The 20,181-nt window shown below is 38.5% G+C and overlaps 1 protein-coding gene across 1 annotated transcript; it reads left to right on the forward strand.

Moving 5' to 3' along the window:
* The first annotated feature begins 7,684 nt into the window (after positions 1-7,684).
* Positions 7,685-18,540, forward strand: LOC117298769 (mitochondrial 2-oxodicarboxylate carrier-like). The gene is made up of 9 exons (XM_033782093.1): positions 7,685-7,786; positions 8,913-9,003; positions 10,531-10,579; positions 11,675-11,758; positions 12,959-13,088; positions 14,143-14,250; positions 15,265-15,429; positions 15,841-16,022; positions 17,003-18,540. Exons 2-9 carry the CDS (start codon positions 8,943-8,945, stop codon positions 17,115-17,117), a joined length of 894 nt encoding a protein of 297 aa, XP_033637984.1. The 5' UTR covers positions 7,685-7,786; positions 8,913-8,942; the 3' UTR covers positions 17,118-18,540.
* Positions 18,541-20,181: the final 1,641 nt, after the last annotated feature.

The following is a 20,181-nucleotide window of genomic DNA, read 5'->3' on the forward strand; positions in this document are numbered from 1 at the left end:
TACTTTCGTTTGCATTACTGTCAAGTTATAGGCAATTAGCATTTGCAGACCACATAAAACACCGTTCAAATGTGCGTAAAAATGCCGAAAAGGGGCATCCACGTTTCTCGTTGTTACTACTCAAAGATGACCACCGATTTTGATTAACTTTCACCAGGTCAGACAGTTGTTTGGTCCTGTTTAATTGAAAAGTAGGTGAGGTTAATTGACGAAAAATGGACATGTTCATATAAAATCCCTTAATTGAATACCTGATATATTGACACAGCAACTCTGACTGGAAGACGATCAAAGCATACTGATCGAAACGTCGAGTTGAAACCAACGGTTCTTTTCAGAACCACCCCAACTCATTTAGTCATTACATGGGGTTACCGCAAACCTTTCGATATCAACTCTGACTAGTGAAACCCTATTCTGGTTTATAACTGAAGAGTCTGGGTGTATGACCTCCATTACCCCCGCTTCCATGTTGCCATTGTCGCCTCACAAAATGGACAGTTCTTCTTATCACACAAAATAAAAAAAATTGTGCCTTACACAATTTCATATCTTCGATTTGGTTTACAACAATCAGACACACAAGTAAAAATGTAGATCTTTGCCATGATGTCTCCATCTTGGTCATGTTCCTCAAATCAAATAACAACAAAGTATTATGCTAATAATCATTTAGCAAATAGGAACCAGACTATTTTGCTCTTCTAGCCTCGGTTTTGGTTACATTGATATTAATGGGACAAAAATTGAGGATGGCTGCACCATGATAAAGGTCTATTCTCCATATTCAATCCAGAAAACGGATCATACCCTTGCCAATGACTCTGCAATATACCGCCGAGTTTGTTTTAGTTAAGCTCCGAATTACATCATTGATGTTCTTGAGCGTGATTTGGGCAAACAGCCCGCGGGGGAAATAGAGGGAGACACCGGGGCTAGATACCACATCGGAAGAGTCAGTTGAGTCACTTTCTATGCATGGTTGCGGACCTCAAGATCTGTCACTTACAGATACGGGACAGGTATGTCCGACAGTTTTGATTGAAACCAATCCTGTTTTCCCGCCTAGCATTAATGGAACACCCAACTTGAAAAATACTTCTGCAACATGAAAATTCGTTTAAAAACTAGTTACTTTAAAGGCAGTGGACACTATTGGCAATTACTCAAAATAATTATTAGCGTAAAACCTTACTTGGTAACTAGTAATGGGGAGATGTTGATAGTATAAAACATGGTGAAAAACGGCTCCCTCTGAAGTAACGTAGTTTTCGAGAAAGAAGTAATTTTCCACGAATTTGGTTTCAAGACCTCAGAATTAGATTGTTAGGTCTCGAAATCAAGCATCTGAAAGCACACAACTTCGTGTGACAAGGGTGTTTTTTCTTTCATAGTTATCTCGCACATTCGACGACCAATTGAGCTCAAATTTCAACAGGTTCGTTACTTTATGCATAATTATGTTAAGTTACACCAAGTGAGAAGACTGGTTTTCGACAATAACCAATAGTGTCCAGTGTCTTAAAACGGAAGTTGTTTTTAATGTTTGTAAGTAGGCCTAAATGAGGTCATTGTTAAAGTCACCTGGAAATATAATTTTTTTTCTTTCAAACATAAGAGTATATGCTTACGAACAATAACACTTTTTTTAGTAATTGTTTGTCACGATTTATATGTTTAAAACATATATAAAGTTGTTTGGGGGGCTGACTCCGCCTACCCATTTTGTGACGTCAATCGAGGCAGACTTTGCCTGCAATGCGTATAGTAAACACACGTGCAAAGTACATGTACGTCCAAGTCGTGACTTGGTACATTTCAAAAAGTGTTTTTTGAAACGTACAAACTCACGACTTGGTCCTTACATGTACTTTGCAATTGTGTTTACTCTACGCATTACAGGCAAAGTCTGCCTTGATTGACGTCACGAACAGCGGGGTCTACTCTTAAATTTGTAAATAACATAAGAAATGATTTTTTAAAACCTTAGTTAACTGTTTATTCATATTCCACTCATTAAAACACATATATTAGTGACAAAAGCTTTATTTTGAAAAAAAAAACACTTCCAGGTGACTTTAGTACCAAAATTGAATGGGTCTTTTTGTCCATAAACGTTGCCTAAAGCTTATACAGAACAAACGTACATTTCAAAATGTTTTAACATAACATAACATAACAAATTAACATGGAAAAAGGTGGGTCTTTAGGACGTTTTTTGGATTCTGTTTGAGCCAATACATAGAGACTTTTTGAGAGTCAGTCAAAGAGTCAAATAGTACCAACAGCAAAGTTAGGTCTCAAAGACGGTCTTATAATAGGATCGGTTGCAAAGAATACGAGCTGTCAGTAGCAAAATAAGAAATAGTGAAGACAATTATTGCACATCAGGAAAGCAACCGTGCAAAGACACTGCATTTTCTGTGTATTACTTGCAACAAACTATTGTCAGAATCGTTTGACTTTCCACTGAGATCCAAGCACCCTTTTCGTGAGTTATTGACTGAACAGGGCAACCGTTGCGAGATACGAGATACAATTATCGCTTCCTTCTTTAAGGAGATATCCACATAGTTCAGGAAATGAGCGTCGACAGGATCACCCACCTCCTTATTAGAACTGTCAAATTTTATTTGTCCCCAACATCTCCAAGAACATTAAGTTAAAAAACACCACATGCTAGCACATTATTCGGTTGTTAGAACCAATGTGTCATAGTCTTAGCACATAACTCTTCCATTATAAGTTCCAACTGACATGACTTGCAAAGCATTCAAGGACTGCGGACCATGTATACAGTACATCCTGAACCGATTCTTAGCTAACAATGCGTGCCATCTGATGACGATACAAGAAACATCAACTCTTTCTCTTTCCATGCATGTTTGAACTCATCTAGAACCAAACAGGGCCCTAATAAACTGCAGCCGTCACAGTTGGAGCTATGCCTCTCCGATGACTACCAAGTACCATGGTTGGCAATCTGCGTGAACCCCCCCCTTCCCAACTCCTTGCACGCACTGAGCACACTGACAGAGTCACCAGTCGAACGTGACATCTTGAAAATGCCACCATTCGTCGAGATAATGGAGATGTCGCCAACAGTGAGTTTTAGGAGAATACCTCCATAGTAAGATGACAGATGACACAGTGATAAGACTATGTGAGACAGGAAGAGTCTTCGGAAAGAGGATAAGGTTATAACCCTTCTTCTTGCAGCATTACATTTACTTTAAAGGCACTGGACACTTATGGTAATTACTCAAAATGATTGTCAGCATAATAAATTTACTTGGGAACGAGTATAAGGAAGAGCTGTTGAAAGTGTTAAACATTGTGAGAAACGGCTCCCTCTGAAGTAAAGTTGCGTTTGAGAAAGGGGTACTTCCTCACTCAAATGTTAAACTACTTCAGGCCTGAAGCCTTAATAGGCATCTGAAAACACACACGTTAAATTATGGCAACTTCTATGACCAGTTGGGTCGAAAATGTTTACTTTATGCGTGTGTTGGAATACACCAAGTGAGAATACTAGTCTTTGACAATTACCAAACGTGTCCATTGCCTTTAACGGGATTGAATCAAACTAATAATATCCAGTTTCAAGAACACACAAAAATACTGACCTTCTAGCTAGATTTGTCCAGTGATTTTTTAGATTCCATGTTTAATCCATGCCTCCTCACATGTCAATGTGCCACTCTTAAAACAAAGTAATAAACGCGGTACTAACTGTCTAAACAGGGCGATTATTTTGCAGTAAAATTTGTTGAGCAAGTGGAATTTGATTTGTGATCTCTTGCTGCTGATAATCGTTATCAAATCAATGTCAACATTATCAATTGAAATGCATATATATTTTTGTGGTCCCCCCCCCCCGAATACGGTAAGACCAATTCGAGGTGGTTTCTGAGTTCACTCTTTGAGCTCCCGGGTCAGAATTTTGACCCGGATTACGGGCTCCAGGTGGCGCGGCCTATTTTGGGGTCACTGACCCCGAATCTTTGTCTATCTTTTGTTTGTCAAACCTAACTTACGCAAAATCGCTGGCCAAAGCCCCCATTTTTCAACCAGTAGAAAATAACTTTAGGCCCAAATGGAGCCGGAAACACTATACATTATGTACAGCAATTTATAGTGGTGGTAGATTATACGTACAAAGTCAGGGTTCGACTCCTGCCTTTTGCCTGCAGACTACTTTCATTGTCACGATTACGTTGGGAGTACCGTTGGCAACACAAATGTTTTTCAAGGGGATTGGTTATTGAACGAACTTTGACGACAACGATTTACATTTTGAGACAATATACGTTCCCTTTAACCTTTAACGGAGTGCAACTGAGCTGCCTTTGTCCCATCACTTACCCCAAGAGAAGCCCAAGATTGGCAGTCTCAGAAGAAGTGATAGAATTAAAAGCGGTTGACCGTGAACACATTTCATTTGGGTTTGATTTATGGCGGGAAAGACTTGGTGAAAATTAATCCCTCTTGTTTAATGCACATGCCGTCTGGGTCCCATTGGATGCGCGTCTGCATGGTATGGTGGCGCGGTCATGATCCATGTGAGTTGACAATGCAGAGCGTGTGTCTTGCCATGAAGAGTGAGATGTGAGAAGTTAGGATGAGTTTGCCATCGTCTATTACCTGAATGTAGAGGGCTACGACTGCGGCGTGGGAGCGATGTTTAAAGGGGGAAACTCACAACGGTTGAAGAGGAAGTTTGGATATTTTGAAAGTCACGTGTGACTACGCAAGAATCCAGACAACGAGATTGTAAAGGATCCTTTTCGTTGTGGTTCAACCAAAATATTTTGTATGTTATTTGTTTTCACTTGTAGTAGTGTGATATAATGACGCAAGATTGACGTAAGGTGAAGATGGAAATAATACAGGGTTTACTACATACGTATGATCCACAAATGTAAACCTCAAAGGGTCTTTAAAGTTGTATCAATACCGTAATATGGTTATGACCACTATACATTATGAAATTCCACATGGTTTAGTTCGCGCACTGCACCGTATATCGTGTTGGCTGCACCGATTTGACCTGCTCTATTCGGCATTAGGCTGCAATAGACCTTTTCCGAATGAATTGCGAAACCGGGCATCTTTCACGAATACATGTTGCTTATATGTTGGCCAACTAAAGGTCAAGGGTAGAAATTGGAAGCACCGCTATTCAATTCACTGAATGCGCGATTGGATAGCACCTTTAAGCGACTCGTTTGTAACAAAGTTTGTGTTTGATGAGCACATCCATGTGATAAAAAAAAGGCATGTCAATTATTATCTGACATAAAATATGAAGTCTTTTGACGGGAAGGGTGGAGTGGGTGAACTTATTCCTATCGCCGGTCATGAGAAGCACGCAGACCATGATACCGTTTCCTATACACAGACTCTAGGATGAAAAGCACCACCCTCACCTGTACATATCAATCTAACATTGACAAGCAACACGGAAACTCGTCAGTGGCTTTTGATCATGTAAAGTCAAAATGCATCATCATGAAACATTTGTTGAAATTCGTATTTTAAGTAATGATCTAGATTCTGCGATTGTTTTACTTTGGGGGATATTTTCCATCCTCCGGGGACCCTCCCGCGAGCTTGGTATGTCACTCAATCCCAGTCTCCAAGCTTCACGGTACAAGCGAGACATCAGCCTGTAATTTAGGTGAAGCAATAAATTGGAAGATGGGGGTGACGACAGCTAGGGTGTTTCAATCCGTGGAATGAGCTCCGTGCAGAAAGGGGGTAACAAATACAGGGTGATTGTTACGGACTTCATCACCAGCGAGTCATTGATCGGTTTCGTGGGCTGCCTGAGACGCGATGAGGCATCGCTTCAAGGCAAGCAAACATAAAGTGTTTCTTCTTCTTCATGATTTCTTCATTACAAATGGATGACGTCCAAGAATTTCTACTAACCGAGTTTCCTCGACTCGGAAATCTTCATTATTTTCTTAAATATGACTTCAAGTAAACCCTGACCCGAAATGAGGTCAATCTTAGACCTGTATTGATGATCACCCTGTTCCACTGATGGTTGTTTTAACGTTGTGCGTGCTTAAAGGGAAGGTCGTTTAGTATTCACTTTTGAAATTAAATGACAAAACCAACTCAAATTGGTAGAAACTGACGGCAGCATTCGACCCCTGTAAACCATTTTGAGAAACATCTTCACTTCGAAGTAATGCGGTTATGTAAAGCATATATTATTAGGTAAAAGCATTAAAATATAGTTGTTGTTGATGTTGTTGTTGTTTTGTTGTTTTTTTCCTATCAGTCATACCCCATTGTTGTTGTTGTTCTTTTTTTTTCCTATCAGTTATACCCCAAAATTTTAATCTGAGAAGCATCACTGAAGTTATGTTTCCCCAGATTTCGTAATCCTATAAATTATGGATTAGGACGTCTTCCTGCGTGCACATAAACGCTCCAGATTTTCAGCCGATAAAAGACAAACTTTTGAAATGAATTGTTTACATGTTAGTTTTAACGGGGCACAATTACATTTATATGTTGAATTAAAACAAACGAACAGTCCAAAAGCCACGAATATACTTAGACTTACTGTGACACATCGCCTAAGAAATTCAGTATTTTGTTTATTTATTCACCAGAATGCACTGTGTGCGTTAAAGGCAGTGGACACTATTGGTAATTACTCAAAATAGTTATCAGCATAAAACCTCACTTGGTATTAACGAGTAATGGACAGAGGTTGATAGTATAAAACATTGTGAGAAACGGATCCCTCTGAAGTGACGTAGTTTTCGAGAAAGAAGTAATTTTCCACAGACCTCAAGTTTAGAATTTGAGGTCTCAAAATCAAGCATCTGAAAGCACACAACTTCGTGTGACAAGGGTATTTTTTATTTCATTCATATATCGCAACTTTGACGACCAATTGAGCTGAGATTTTTACAGATTTGTTATTTTATGTATTATGTTGAAGACTGGTATTTGACAATAGGAGACTTTCCAACGCTAGGTGGCAGCAGACATACCGGGTAAGTTTCCATTGTTTACGTAGTTCTGAACATGCGCATAATTCTGAGAACAATGGATTTACTCGGTAAGTCTGCTGCCCTCTATCGTCCCAGAAAGTCTCCCATTACCAATAGTGTCCACTGTCTTTAACCGACCGCGTGCCTTACTGTACATTTTTATTTTTGTTGAATGAATCGCACACCTTTATGCGGTAATTTCCACACTATGACCAGAGACCATAATACATATTGAATTAGGTTTAGATCTGAGATGTTACCCGTAATCTTAGCCTAGCAACTGCCTGGTATTTATTATTTATTATTTTTTTTATAATTCTTTCATTAAGGTATAGATTGTTAATTTATAAAACAGAATAAATGTGGTATTTATTATTTTTTATTGTTTTATAATTATTTCGTTGATGTATAGATTGTTAATTTATAAACAGTAAACATGGTGATTAAAATAATAATTATAATCTAAATTGTGATTTGTCATTTTTGAACTCTATTTTCTAAATAAGATTTAATGTTTATTTGGCCGCCCGTAGTAGGGAGTCGCAAATGGCGCTCTGTGAGTCGCTGTTGCATGTTGAGCTGGTATGGTGCTCTGTCTCAGTTTGGTGACCCTGACTTCTAGCACGAAGTGCAGTGTGCCAATTCAATCAGCTGATTGATGGGGCGGTTGAAGTGATTGCTATGTTACTTTTTGAGTCTCCTTTTTTTTGTAATTTACCACAAGATCTGTATCTCTATTTTCGTCCTACGTCGACCGTTCATATTACAGTGTATGTATAGCTTTGAATCGTGTAAACTAACAAGGTTTAAAACGTATGTTGTTCAGACTTGTGTCGAGTTTTTTACCGGCCAACAACGAACCTCATCCCCGACCACTACAATCTACATGTAATGTATTGCCATGCCCACTGACACGACACAGGCACTTGTCAATAATGTCAGTGTGGTAAAGTGACACTGACATTCTTGACAGCAAGAAGACGGTGTCGTGTTTGGGCAGGCCAGGGCTTAATTTAATAAAGCTGCTCAGTACATCATGGTAGAATAAACGGATAATTGTCACGATAAAAAATGTCATTGCTCACCACCTCCGTCCTCACGTCTCACCCAATCAGTTGATTTTTTATTTGTTTATTTCCATAGTATACTAGTTTTAGTATAGTACTACAGTACACATTGCATTAGTATCAAAATCACAATGAAAATCAGATCAAAGACATTGTATTACAATTGGAAGTTAGTTTGTGATAATATTGGATAAAAATAAGCCTACATTCAATTCATGAAACTGTGTAATTTAGGCTGATATTGATTAATAAACTGTTCCTGCTATTTGCAAATAATACTGTCTACTTCTATTATTTTATTAAGTTGTATGTATAATGTAGGCCTATTAGCTACTTACTAAAAATACTCGTTTTGATTTGCCTATTATTTGGACCTTTCACTTTTATCGCTAGTTTTTGTTGTTATTGATCTACACAACAAATAATAATAGGCCTACAGGCTTTTCAGCTGGAAGGATTGGATGAATATTCATTTTATTTATTTTTATTAATTTATTTATGAATCATGGCCATGGGGCATTTGATAAACTATACGATTATTCAGCTTACACATTACCACATCTTACTGAACACGCTGAATGAGAGTATATTTTACATCATAATAGATGGATAGCAATATACTTCATTGGCTGCCATCTTTGATGAATTGTTCACGTGGGAAGAGCTGTCAATGGTTGAGGGTCGTGCGAAGCACGTACACGCATTCACTTTTCCATTGATCAAAGATGGCGGTCACTATGCGTATTGCAATCCATCTATTGGTCCTGACTCTTGGTATTGCCAGTACCATATTTTTTATTTAAATCTACTTGTTTTTCTTCTTCTTCAGGACACATTGTAAGATACACATGACATAACAATGACTGTGGGTGGCAAGATGAAAGAGGCTGGCCAACAGATTGCTGCTGGAGGTTCAGCAGGTAATAAAATTATGTGTGACTTACATGAGATTAATGTGTATTCCTCAAAACTGACATCATTGTATACCATATTTACATAGCAGTACAGCAACACCAAAGGCAGTGGACACTATTGGTAATTACTCAAAATAATTATTGGCATAAAACCTTTCTTGGTGACGAGTAATGGGAAGAGGTTGATAGTATAAAACATCGTGAGAAACGGCTCCCTCTGAAGTGCCATAGTTTTCGAGAAAGAAGTATTTTTCCACGATTTTGATTTCGAGACCTCAAGTTTAAAACTTAAGGTTACGAAATCAACCATCTAAACGCACATAACTTCGTGTGACAAGGGTGTGTTTTTCTTTCATTATTATCTCGCAAGTTCGATGACCGATTGACCTAAAATTTTCACAGGCTTGTTATTTTATGCTTATGTTGAGATACACCAACTGTGAAGGCTAGTCTTTGACAATTACCAATAGTGTCCACTGCCTTAAACATAGCAGTACAGGTCTGGAAATAGCCCACATCACCCACAGCAAGTGCCATAGAATTAATCGTAAATACTCGGAAGCGAGCGTAGCTGGTCTATCTAGACCAGCATGCACCTCATGCATCAGTTAGCGCTTGTGCAATGGGTGTTTTCAAAAAGGTCTCATGGTGCTTTTGATGTGGTGCCCTGTGCCACTTCAAAACAGACACATTCCCAATAGAAGTGCCCCTTAAATCAGGAAAATTGCTGTGTCCCTTCAGTAATTGTCAAAGACCAGTCTTCTCACTTGGTGTATCTCAACATTTGGATCAAATAGGCTTGCAAACCTGTGAAAGTTTGAGCTCACTTGGTCGCTGAAGTTGCGAGATAATAATGAAAGAAAAAGACACCCTTGTCAAATGTGTGCTTTCAGACTTGATTTTGAGACCTCAAAACAAATTCTGAGGTCTCGAAGTCAAATTGGTGGAAAATTACTTCTTTCTTTAAAACTACGTCACTTCAGAGAGAGCCGTTTCTCAAAATGATTTATACTATCAACCTCTCCTCATTACTATACTATACTATACTACAAAGGCATTTCTAAAGCCCTCTTACAAAAAATGTATCACAGTGCTTTACACAGAAAGAAAGAAAAAACAAGATAAACATACAACAAAATTAAGAGTCATATAAATAGATTTTGAGAGCTTTTCTGAAGGCTGCTAATGAAGATGAATGGCGTATATTGTAGGGTAGTCGGTTCCACAAAGTAGGCCCTGCAGCAGAGAAACCCCGGTCACCAGATGAAGTGCGAGAATGGGGGATGATCAGAACTCTGTTATCTTTGGCAGATCGCAGTCCTTCTCTAGTTGGAATATACTGATTAATGAGTTCATTACTCGTCACCAGTTAAAGTTTTATGCTAATAATTATTTTGAGTAATAACCAATAGTGTCCACTGCCTTTAAAGAAAGTGCACACTGTGATTTTTAGTCTAACATTTATCATCATTATTATTATTATCTTCAAGATTATACTTTTATTACAATACACAATGTCTTTTATCTATACAGGTCTTGTTGAGGTCAGCCTAATGCATCCTCTTGATGTCATAAAGACAAGGTAAGATGGTGTGGCAGGAAATTTTGTGTGCCCTCCTTCCACCCCCCCCCCCCTTGTGGAACTGTGCACAAACTACTATGATAGCGCCCTCTTTTGAATCATCCTCCTTCAGCCCATGTTAATTTCCCATATAGGGGACATAATCTCTGGGTGCTGGGTGGCAGATTTTCATTGGACACAGCATGAAATTTAAGGATTTCCTCAAACCCTGACGAGCCTTCTTGGATGAAGTAAATCAGTTGCGGAGAACGGAGTAGTCTTCATTGTGTTTGAACCTTTAGATTTGTATTTCTGGTATTAATACACAGATTATGTTAACCTGATTTGTAGGGTGGCTAGTGGCAAAGTGTTTGCCTCTCATAGCAAGGGAGGGCCATGTAGCTAGGGCCAAAAAGTGGATTTCATTTATTCAAATTAAAAATAATAAAATGAATGGCTTTAAATGAATAACACTGTGCACAAATTAGATAAGTTTTGCTTAAAATCCCTGTACTTCATACAAACATTCCACCACTCACACGATCATGGCATCAACGCACCAGACCACAGTAGTACAGTCGGTACAGGAGAGTAGTCACAAAGCTTGGACATGTACACTTTACGTATGTCAGTGAAATTTGACACGATGTACAAGATCTGGGTACCAAGCTTTTGTTTTTACCAGCAGCGTGGAGTGTTATTACTGAGCACAATCTAGGAAATATTATAAATAGTTGTCAGATGTGAGTAGGCCTATAATAATAGATTGCATAGTTTTCTTTTTACCTGTTAATTCTTTCTGTCCTTTTGGTTATACAACAGCAGTCACCCAAAATCTCAAACTCAAAAGTGTGGTGACATACCCTGTTGAAGTTGTTTTTCTTTAAAAGTGTACGAGTTCCAAATCCTTCAAATTCAAGATGTCGTCTGACTTTTTGCAGGATTTGAGGTTTTAGGCCCAAACAGCACTTGCTTAGTATTGGAACAGACATACCAATCTTGTGGGTGTTAAGTTACAAGGAGTGGAGTATTTTTGAGGATGTTAGAGTGTCTCTAGCAAAAGACGCTAGGTTTTAGTTTAGTTGTTTTGTTATCTTGTTATGTTTTTCCATTCAGGTTTCAGATCCAGGGAGGGCCTCAAGGAGAGATGTACGGCACGTCAATGGTCGACCTGGTCAAGAAAATGTACAGAACAGAAGGGTATGTTCTATTGATGGACTAGGAAGAGATGGTCGTAGTGCCACCATTTGCCAGAGTTGGCAGCAAGAGTCATTTGCTGTTAAAGTCAAGTCGAGTCATAAGATATTTTGTTATCTTGCCATGGGGTCGATTTCACAAAGAGTTAGGACAAGTCCTAACTTAGGACTGGTCCTAGGAGAAAAACGTAAGGCTAGTCCTAAGTTAGGATGAGCTACTCGTCCTAACTCGAGATAAGACTAGTCTTAACTCTTTGTGAAGTCCACCCCAGAACAAATACAATCAAAAACCATCATACACTAGCTGGTGCTTTTATGACATTGCAATAGAATGAGACCATAAGCCTTGTTGAGGTATGGCGTACGTGACACGCGCGCGTCACACACCGCGACTGATGCCACGCTCACCATTTTGGTGGTCATTAGGTTTAAGTGTAAACGCTGCATCGGCTAAAATGCGCACTTCACTGAATAACATACGTTCTATTTCTATGGTCAATACGCACAGATCTACCACAACTATACAGTGTTGTAGCATTGTGTCCGCCATACCTCAAAAAGGCTTATACACTCCCCAATGGGTCAACCTAATTGTGCAATGATATTTTTTTTTAAATGACTTGATCACTAAGACCGTATCAGTTATGTCAGTGCATGGGCTGTGAAAAAAATTCTTACCCCAGTCAAAGCCTCAAGTGAAATCATGCAGTCAACAGAGGGCGCCCTTCATGACTTGCTGCTCATAGACACCGTCCTGTAAATTGGTCTTTGTTCGGGATTGCAGTGTTGCAAATCATTGGGTTTTCCGCACAGCATCTTCCACCATTAGCCTTTTTGAGGTATGGTGGACGCAATAGGAGTGCACTGTTTAGTTTGGGTGTATACACACAAATTTACCCAAACCTAATAGTGTTGTATCATATACTTGTGGCACTGTGTCCGCCACATCTTAAAAAGGCTTATTGGGTTCTTGGCTTGTTTAGTTTTGCTTTTTTGATAGTCCTTGGCTTCCCAACCAGAATAAATTAAATGAAATAAAATCTAAGCAATTGAGCATTTTGTTCAACACTAAATTTTTCTTTCAACATTCTCTGGACATGCTGCGACTCTGTGGGTGAAATCCTTTATTGTTGTTTATCACCATTTTGGCTATCAACCCTCCCACATCATTTCAATTTTGATGATGATTTTCGTTTGTTCACAGAGCTCTTTCAGTCTACAAGGGAATCCTTCCTCCAATCTTAGCTGAGACACCCAAAAGAGCTGTCAAGTTTTTCACGTTTGAGCAGTATAAATCAGTCTTTCTATTTGGTGCTCCATCCCCGACTGCACTGGTAAGTCAAACAGTGGAAGTTAAATGACTAAAGTGGACCACTTCCATAATCCCCTTAACCCTACTTGTCTTGATGTTTTCCAGCTAGTGGACACCCATTTCAGACCATTCAAAGGTCTTGGTGCAAGACATTCTTGTTGAGTTGGTAAAATATATATGGTAATACCATAGGCCCTACACATGCACTTACACTCAATTCTACACACGTCACCACCATTCCAAAGATAGAGGGCGTTCCTGTAAGCTGCAATCCCGCCAGCAAGAGTGTGGTGGGGTGGGGTGATCTGGAAGTTTTCCAACCCTGATGGCTATCGTTCGGTAGTAATGTGCGCGAGTAGGAAAAGAAGTGGTGCGGGGGGACGCGATATTTGATTGATAGTGAATAACAACGTCTTGCACCAAGACTAACCATTTAACTGCATTCACTACATGATATCATATTGCAGACTGTCAGTAGATATGTCATTCCAAACCACAGTGGATGGTATTGATTGGTATTGATTGGTATTGATTGGTCATAAAGCAAGAGGGTTAGAGTAGAGACTGTTAACTTGACTTCCAGAGGTCACCAAAACTAATGTACCCCTTTTTCTAAATGATACCTTCAACATGTTCAATTGTGATTTCTTCCTAATATGTGACCTGTCACCACAAAATGAGCTATAAGTCGGAATTTAAAATAAATTAGCTATTGGTATTTCTGAATTCTGCAGATCAAGAGCTTTCCAATGGTATATAACACTTGGGGTAACTATAATCCTCCAAGCTGACAGAGCTTGTGGAAACAAGAGAGTTCTCACTTATCTATTGAGAAAGATTTGACTTCGCCCAGCTGCACTGGGAAATGGCACAGTGCAACTTTTAGCTCATTTCGTCGTGACAGATTACATATTTAGTTAATGGCCTGTCGTTTCAACCCTAGCAGAGTATAAGACTCCGCTAGGGTCCAAACATCAGCTCATTAACTATTTGTTTGCATCTAGGGCCTATACCATGGGTTCGTTTGGTTGGTAGTCAGGTTGCAACAGCTACTTTTCTCTTTTCTCCCTATTTAGACGTTTACGTTAGCGGGACTCTGTTCTGGTCTGACGGAAGGTTTCATCATCAACCCGTTTGAAGTGGTCAAGGTTCGATTACAAGCCGAGAGACTTAGATTCTCACAGGTACTACAGAGTTGTTTTTAAAGTTGTTCGCTTTGCCCAATTTTTAGTGAATCTGCAGATCAACAATGTAACATGCTTTTAACCAGTTTGCTTCTGAATTAAAAAAACCTGTTTCCAATTACCTTTGTGGGCAAACAGGCGTAGCAGCTGCTGAGTGTTGCACAAGAGTTTTGAAACGAACAGGTTTAAGTTAAGGCGGCTTTGTATCTACTTAAAGATAGTACGTCAGATTTTTTGCCCCAAACATTAAAGAATATATTTTTTTGAGTGAATGGTATTTCAAAGAGTATCACCCGCTCTAACGAAAAAAAGGTTAACTTTTACTTTCAATGGTCAGGAACCATGATAACACGTTAAAACGTTTCTTATAAAACACATAAGAATTGGTCACGTGATATATTGTCGGGATCCCGACAAAAACTAATTTTAAGCACTTTATTTCACTGCTACTAATAATTGGCGGACTTTTTCGAGCAATGGCTCAAATGAAAGCTTGTAACTTTCCCGACCCCTATCAAAATACCTATTGAATTTTAAATCAAAATTTTTGGGTCAAATCGGCCAAAAATCTGACATAGCATCTTTAATGTTAAATACATTTTCGTATTATGTGGTAACTTTTCATTTGAGAAAAATAAACGTGTCACGGCTTATTGATAGGTACAAGAATAAGTGAGTTTTTGTTGAGACGATCCAATCCAATGTTATGGCTCTGCTTATAGCTGAAATTCTGTGCTTACAATGACCATCCACTGCTTACATGCAAGCGCTTAATTTCTGCACAAGTTGTGTAAGCAAAGAACGCCTAGTATAAAACAAGGAGTTTGATGTAAGCACAGAATTTCCTGCTTCCACAAAAAAAAGAGCCATGAAATTTGGCCCCGTGGTGACAAACCCAAAGGCAGGATATTCCCGTGAGCCCAATTTTTGTGTGAAGAAAGTCGCCCAGACTCTGTTGATGTGTTATTGAAGTATGACTTTCTCTAGTCCCTTGCCTGATCTGTTTTCTTCCAGCAAACAAGTGCTTTCACATTAGCCAGGAGTGTGTTCAGAGAGAATGGCTTTGGGCGGAACGGTTTCTACAAAGGACTTACAGCAACTCTAGGGCGACATGGTGTATTCAACATGATCTATTTTAGTTTTTATCACAACATTAAACAGTACTTTCCAGAAGCAAAGGTAAACAAAACTTCAGAATCGTGTTTTTATTTTACTTAAAAGAATGCATTGGTTTACAAAAGAGAGCAGTCATTCAAACTAACTTATCTTAGATCTCATCTTTTAAATTGCCTCTTATTAGATTTTCAAATTATTATGCCACCCCCCCCCCATGAAAACAGCAAAAAGGAGACTTGTTGGTTTTGCTTTTAAGCTGTATTTCTCTTCTTACTCTGAAAGAAGAGAGATATAAGAAAGACTTATAAAATAATTTTCTTGTGAACTCCATCATTTTAGATAAAAAGGTGACATTTGCTCCAAGTTCAAAGCAAGATGCAAAAACTGTACTGATTACTTATGAAATAGTAAAAAAAAAAAAAGTGGGGTTGTCTGTGCCTAAAGCATTTTATTTTTTATTGTCTGTTTCTGCAGTCTCCCAAGTTGGAATTTGGTCGCAAGTTTGCCATCGGTCTTTGCGCTGGAACGCTAGCATCTACTATCAACATTCCCTTCGATGTTGCTAAGAGTAGGATACAAGGACCACAGCCAGTACCAGGAGAGGTCAAGTATAGGACCTGCTTCAAGACTATGAAGACAGTGTATGCTGAAGAGGGGTAAGTCTGCATATAATTGATCTGAAGTGATGTACACATGTGTGAATTGACTGCGAATCTCCATGTAAAATGAATACAAGGTCACTATACGGGTCAGGCTGGTATTTGCCATTATTCATGAGCCTCAAAGTGGGGCGTCAGATGTTCATGCTTTTCAATCCGTTGCTGCTATGTAATTGGGCTGTCACAAGAGGGCGCTATGTAGTTTACTACTTTATAATAGACCTTATCGCAAATACCAATGCGCAAGCGCAGACTGTTGAATGAGGTGCATTGTGGGACAGATATGGATCAAATTTGGATACCAGCTAGACCACAATGCACCTAATTCCAAGCTTTACGCGCGCGCCCCAGTATTTGCGAAAAGGTCTATTACAGCAACAATGTTTTGCAGTCCTAAAACATTTTCCAGAATCAACAGAGGGCGCCAAATCAAAACCCTGTTGATCCCAGAATAAGTGAATGAATTGAAGTCCAATTTAGCATGAGGCTAAGGCATACCAATCTGTTGAGAATCCAGAAATATCTGAGTTAATAGATTAAAGGGAAGGTACACGTTTGGTAATGACTCAAAACAAATATTAACTTAAAAACTGACTTGGTAACGAGCATTGTAGAGCTGTTGATAGTAAAAAACATTGTGAGAAACGGCTCCCTCCAAGTAGCGTTCCTACCCTTTAAAAGGTAATTTGTCAGGATGAAAAGATACTGCGCAAAATGCATTCTGCACTACCAATGAGGTTCCTAGTGGATGATACCCTGCCTACATCCTTACGGACTGTGAAGGGGGTAACCCTCTTTCAGCCCAAGGCGTACATGTAGGTGGCAACATGCCCCCTGCATGGTGACCGATGATCTGCGTCGACAGCCCAAACCAGTGCAGCCCTCACCTTAAAAAAGTCAACCAGCCTTGTGAGTTGAGCTATTATATCTCATTTTAAAAATTTAATATTAATTGTGTTTTTTATTTTTTATTTTAGATTCTTTGCATTGTACAAGGGTCTTCTGCCTAAGATCATGCGGCTAGGACCAGGAGGGGCCATCATGCTTCTAGTATATGAACATGCCTATGACTGGCTCAAACACAACACATAATACTACCCACCGCACAATGGACCAAGTCAGCTGTTTTTATTGCATCTTGTTGCAACCATCTCTAGTTTCCCTCCATACGGATCAGTGTAACCAAACAGAGGCTGGGAGGGAAAATAGTCTGGTCCCTTTAAAGCATAATGACACTAAGTGTTTATTATAGTGCTACAGAGTACAGGAACATGACAAAGAGGGTGGCAGCTTGACAATAGACCTTATCGCAATAACTCGGTGCGCGCGCTGGAGGCGTTGAATGAGGTGCATGTTGGTCTAGCAATCACTCAAGATTGATCCCTAGCTAGACTAGCATGCACCTCATTCAACAGTTAGCACTTGCGCAATGAGTGTTTGCGAAAAGGTCTATGGTTATCATTTCTCTTCTGCCGTAATTCAACTTGATTTCCTGCCATCTCGCAAATTGAATTCACATAACTGTATTAGAATAATCTTTGTAAAATTATTGCCATTTTGAATGCCAGAGGTGATGAATTATATGCTGTGATACACTTTAAAAGTGACTGGTTCTATACCATGTTGACAATTTTTATTTCTCTAAACTGTACAGATCGGAATCCCATTTTGGTTCTAAATGTGCTGTCGCTACTTCATATTGAAAGTAAACTCAACACACAGACTTCAGTAGTGTCAGCTATTTTGAAGTCCAACATATTTGCCGCAGGACTTAATAATCAGCAAATTAGACAGCTGACTATCTTGTAATCTGTAAATAGCTATAAGTGAAATCCTGTTTAGATTTACTATTACTTCAATTCTAGTTGGCTGACTTCAACCAACCTTCACTTTGATCAGGCAAAATGATGGTAAAGTCTTTCAGGTTTACTAGTTTTGTTTGTTTCATCTTGATTAGTTTGCAGTCCAAATTGCTCAATGCTGGTCTGGATAGAGGGAGAGTCAAGCTGTAGGTCAGTGTACTAGGATTTGTAGTGTTAAACCCTGGTGTTTTTCTTTACTGCACAACTAATGATTTTTTTTTGTCAGTGAAGGAAAAACTCAGACTGAATAATATTTTTATATTTCTCAGGTTATTGGTTTTAATGCATTACAGGTAAATTTTGGATACTTAAGAATAGAAATAAACAATTGGAGTTTCTTCATTGTATACATAGGATAGCTTTTCTTGATAGTTTATATATTTTATGCTGGTACTGGATTAAATATATTTTTACCCAAATCCTTCCGAAAATCTTGTAAATTGGTGGATGTCAGTGTAATTATGTATGAGAGACATTGGTTTATATTTTTTAGCTGTCAAGGATACGTTCACCAGTATTTTGCAAAGTTTGTACATGTAGATCGCGAAGTCTAGCCATTTTAAATCAGTTAATGTTAATGTTTTGTACTCCCCAGGTAAAGGCAGTGGACACTATTGGTATCCACTCAAAATCATTATTGGCATAAAACCTGAAGTGACGTAGTTTTCAAGAAAGAAGTAATTTTCTAATAATTTGATTTCAAGACCTCAGATTTAGAATTTGAGGTCTCGAAATCAAGCATCTGAAATCACACAACTTTGTGTAACAAGGTTTTTTCTTTCATTTTTTATCTCGCAACTTCTTGAGCTCAAACTTTCACAGGTTTGTTGTTTTATGCATATGTTGAGATACACCAAGTGAGAATTACCAATAGTGTCCAGTGTCTTTAATGAAGGTAACCAAACTGAGGCTGGGATGAAAACAGTCTGGGCCCAAACATGAAAACAGTCTGCTGTTTTAGTACCACTACCCCCTTTTTAAATTCTCTACAAAACATAGCCTTTTGTTAAGGCCTTCATGCTGTGGATAGCTTCATAAACAGCGGAGCAAGGTGGAAAAAGGAGACAACCAAGCTGTCCAAACCACGAAGGGCCTGGTCAGGTTTCAGATTCAGGTTCAGGTTTATTTCCATACCATTTGTACATGTGTTAGGGAAAACTAATTATAGAACTTAATAACAGTATGGGGAGGTCGCAGACAGGAAGCCTAGGCTAAAGTAAGAGGCTGCAAGAAGACATTTAACATGAAAATAACTTGGGAAGGACCTGAATGTAGAAAAATTGTTTTCCCCAAAAACATGAAGGGAAACATGCACCAGGAATGAGTTCCTTAAAGATGAAATGGATGAAGGAAAACAAACTATTGGGAAAAAGCCTTTTTCATGCAAAAAGCCTGTTTTGAGTTTTGAGTTAAACTTGTGTCAGTGTTGTCACTTCAAAGGAACCCTGAAAGCATGGGCACCCATAGATGATTAGTACTATGCGGTGTGAAATACAATAGCCATATTATAAATTGACACTGTTTTCTGTATTGTATCACAACATCTTCCTACTTGAAGTGCTGCAAAGGTGATAGCTCTGCTAGTAAATCATTTAGTGTGTCGTCTGTCCAGTTGATAATGGTTTTTAAATGTTCTTCAATCACTAGAACATTATAAATAGCAGATATCTGCAGTATGAATTTACATTACAATATCGTGTATTTACAATATCATAATTAATTATCATTGAGGGTGAACATCCATATTGTTAACTGATGTAAGATAATACATGTATTTACAGGAAATTTTGTATACAAACTTGTTTACTGATTTTATAAAATCTTATCAAAATGTGTGACAACAAAATGTATACAATATATCGGTGTGTTCTTTGTTTTAAGGTGCTTGAAGTATGCCAGTATTCATTGGTTTTTCTAAAATATCAAAATGATTTGGCAACAGAAATAATTCAATGTGCCAAGTATTCCAAGTGCAATGAAATATGATTTTTATTTGCCAGTTTAATTGATCTTAAATGAAAGAAAATACTTAACTTTCATGGCAGAAAGAAATGATGGACTTATTATATACAAAAATTAAATCACCCAGACTGAATCACCGAATGATTAAATGTTGACTGAATGCAATCAGAAATAAAATAAAAAGTTTCATGAGCAATTTGGTGGAAGACTTTGGATATATTTATATTCATCCAAATACCATTATATTAAAGTACATATTTAACAAAACAAAGGCCTACTATTTTGTTGTATACCATGCAAGTAGCCAAGCTGCCAGTCATTTTGTTGTTCTG

Source organism: Asterias rubens, chromosome 1 (assembly GCF_902459465.1).
Source record: "Asterias rubens chromosome 1, eAstRub1.3, whole genome shotgun sequence".
Classification (NCBI taxonomy): domain Eukaryota; kingdom Metazoa; phylum Echinodermata; class Asteroidea; order Forcipulatida; family Asteriidae; genus Asterias; species Asterias rubens.

Coding starts and splice junctions, on each gene's coding strand:
- LOC117298769 (XM_033782093.1), top strand. CDS start 8,943: ATGACTGTGGGTGGCAAGATGAAAGAGGCTGGCCAACAGATTGCTGCT. Junction 9,004..10,530: donor TGCTGCTGGAGGTTCAGCAG/GTAATAAAATTA, acceptor TTATCTATACAG/GTCTTGTTGAGGTCAGCCTA. Junction 11,759..12,958: donor AAAATGTACAGAACAGAAGG/GTATGTTCTATT, acceptor GTTTGTTCACAG/AGCTCTTTCAGTCTACAAGG.